This window comes from Serpula lacrymans (genome assembly GCF_000218685.1).
Source record: "Serpula lacrymans var. lacrymans S7.9 unplaced genomic scaffold SERLAscaffold_9, whole genome shotgun sequence".
NCBI classification, from domain to species: Eukaryota; Fungi; Basidiomycota; class Agaricomycetes; order Boletales; family Serpulaceae; genus Serpula; species Serpula lacrymans.
This window is the reverse complement of record NW_006763298.1, coordinates 2,076,212-2,078,319: the sequence shown is the minus strand read 5'-3', so window position 1 is coordinate 2,078,319 and position 2,108 is coordinate 2,076,212. Positions and strand designations below refer to the sequence as shown.

The 2,108-nt window shown below is 54.1% G+C and overlaps 1 protein-coding gene across 1 annotated transcript; it reads right to left on the bottom strand.

Annotated features, from left to right (window-relative positions):
* Positions 1-807: 807 nt before the first annotated feature.
* On the bottom strand, positions 808-1,632 carry SERLADRAFT_416696 (uncharacterized protein; the record flags this gene model as incomplete). The annotated part of the gene is made up of 4 exons (XM_007320517.1): positions 808-1,056; positions 1,128-1,348; positions 1,406-1,481; positions 1,537-1,632. 3 exons carry the CDS (start codon positions 1,461-1,463, stop codon positions 808-810), a joined length of 528 nt encoding a protein of 175 aa, XP_007320579.1.
* Positions 1,633-2,108: the final 476 nt, after the last annotated feature.

The following is a 2,108-nucleotide window of genomic DNA, read 5'->3' as shown; positions in this document are numbered from 1 at the left end:
GTCTTTTGATCGGTTCTTTGGTCGTTTTCTTTGGTCTGCTTATTGATTGTGTAATGACTGGACTTTGAGTGGATTGATAGACTCGCACCCTGTACACTATATCCCAAAAAAGCCCGGGTGCGTCTGGGCGGGCTAGACCTCCCCAGCGCTACCGCCGCTTTTCATTTCATTTCATCTCTTCCCTCCTCCTTTTTGCCTCGTTTCCGCGCACGGAATCTCCTCACAGCTCGGCTTTCAACTTCGTGACATACGATACCTTTCTTCCCTTGCCTTTCACCGCACACCCACCGCTAATATCAGAGTCGGATTCTACTTGTGCTCTGCGCCCCATTTTTGATTTTTTGATTTTTATTTGATGACTTGGTTGTCACTTACTGTACCTTGACTCGGACTCGGACTCGAACGTTCCGCGCCTCATCTACTTGTATCTTTCCATTTGTGACATAAATGTAAAATGCACTTGATGATGATTGGGAAAAACACTCGTGTGAGCTATAAGCGTGTTCAAGCTTCAAGATATATCGCTCAGCGCTCAGTCCCAACTTGATAGTCCCAACATTCCTCGCAGCGCATGCAACTCCCACTGACCAACAAACCCTCATCTGACAACGACATCATCATCGATACCTTGAATTCCCATGCATCCAGGAAATCATATAGGTAGGTTGCTCACAGGGTCACGCAAAAATACAAAATGCAGAAATCAATTTCTTCTTCAAGTTTATTTACCACCCAAAACCAAGAACAGAACAGATCCATCCACAAAGGCCAGCATTATACAAGTGTCCAAGCCTACTCCCCACCCAGCTACCCAACCATCGACATCCCCGCCACCCCCACCAAAAGGCTCACCACCGCCAACGCCTGCTTCCACACGCCACTCCGCCACAACAGCTGGTCCATGACAAAGTCGCCGGCCAGCATCTCGACGCAGGCGGCGTAGATGAGCATGCCAGAGGAGATGGCGGACATGAGGCCTTGGATGAGTTTTGTGTGGGCTGTTTGAGGTGTGGAGGGGGAGGAGGGAAGGGGCGTGAGTGCGTCGTTTGTAGGTAGCTGGTTAGTTGGTTGGTGAATGAGCAAATGAAGGGAGACTCGCCTTCATCGCCACCATGGCGCAAACCCACGATCCCAATCACGATCCCGACTGGATTCGTCACAGCGAACAAAAACGCCAACGTCGGCTTCAAAAACGACATCCACATGCCGCTGCCCTTCTTCTTCCCCCCCTCTGCCCCGCCTTGCTCTTCGTCAGGCGAGTCCGACTGGGAGGGGAGAGAGGCGATGCGGATGCCGAGGGAGAGGCCTTCGAAGAGCTGGTGGAAGATGATGGCTGTTAGGAGAGAGGCTGTGGCGTGTTTGATTTGTTAGCTGGTAGCCACAAGTTGAGGGGAAAGCAGCTCACTAAACTCTGAGCCCGTGGTGACGGCGAGAGTGAGGCCGATGACGATAGAGTGGATCATGATGCCCGTTTGAAGGACCTATAAGGGCTAGCAGTCAACATCGGGAAAGGTGTAAGGAAAGGAAAAAGCTAACGAGAATGCCGACGATTTGTCTCTTCTTGCCCACTCTGAGGTGGCGTGAATGGTCGTGACCATAGCCATGGTCTCCCCCGTGCTCGTCTGCGCCTAATCCCTGGTGGTCGTGCGCGCGAGAGGGGGCATCACCCACCTCGCGCTCGCTGGATAGCTGGTAGAGGCCGGTGAGGGGCCTCGATGGGCCTGGGGTAAGAGCGACGACAGGCGGTGCATCGTCCTGGTTATCGTATATAACAGATTTGCGTGACCCGCGGGCATGATGGCCGTGATGATGGGTGCGCGGCTCGTGTCTATGGTGGCCCTGGAAGAAGTAGGGGTCAGAGCAGGAGTCTGGAGAGGGGGACTGGGTGGTGTGTTGGGGCCGTGGGAGAAAGACTTTGTGCGACGTGGGCTGGTGGATGGGAGGAGGGGAGAGCGGGCGGTGGGTGGGTCGGGGCTGAGTGGAGTAGAGGCAGGGAAAAGGCTGGGGAGGGGGAGATGTGGGGTGTACTTGGGAGGTGATGAGATGCGAGTTTGGAGAGGAAAGGGGGGAGGTGGATGGGGGTGTGTTTTTGGGAAAGGGATGGGAGA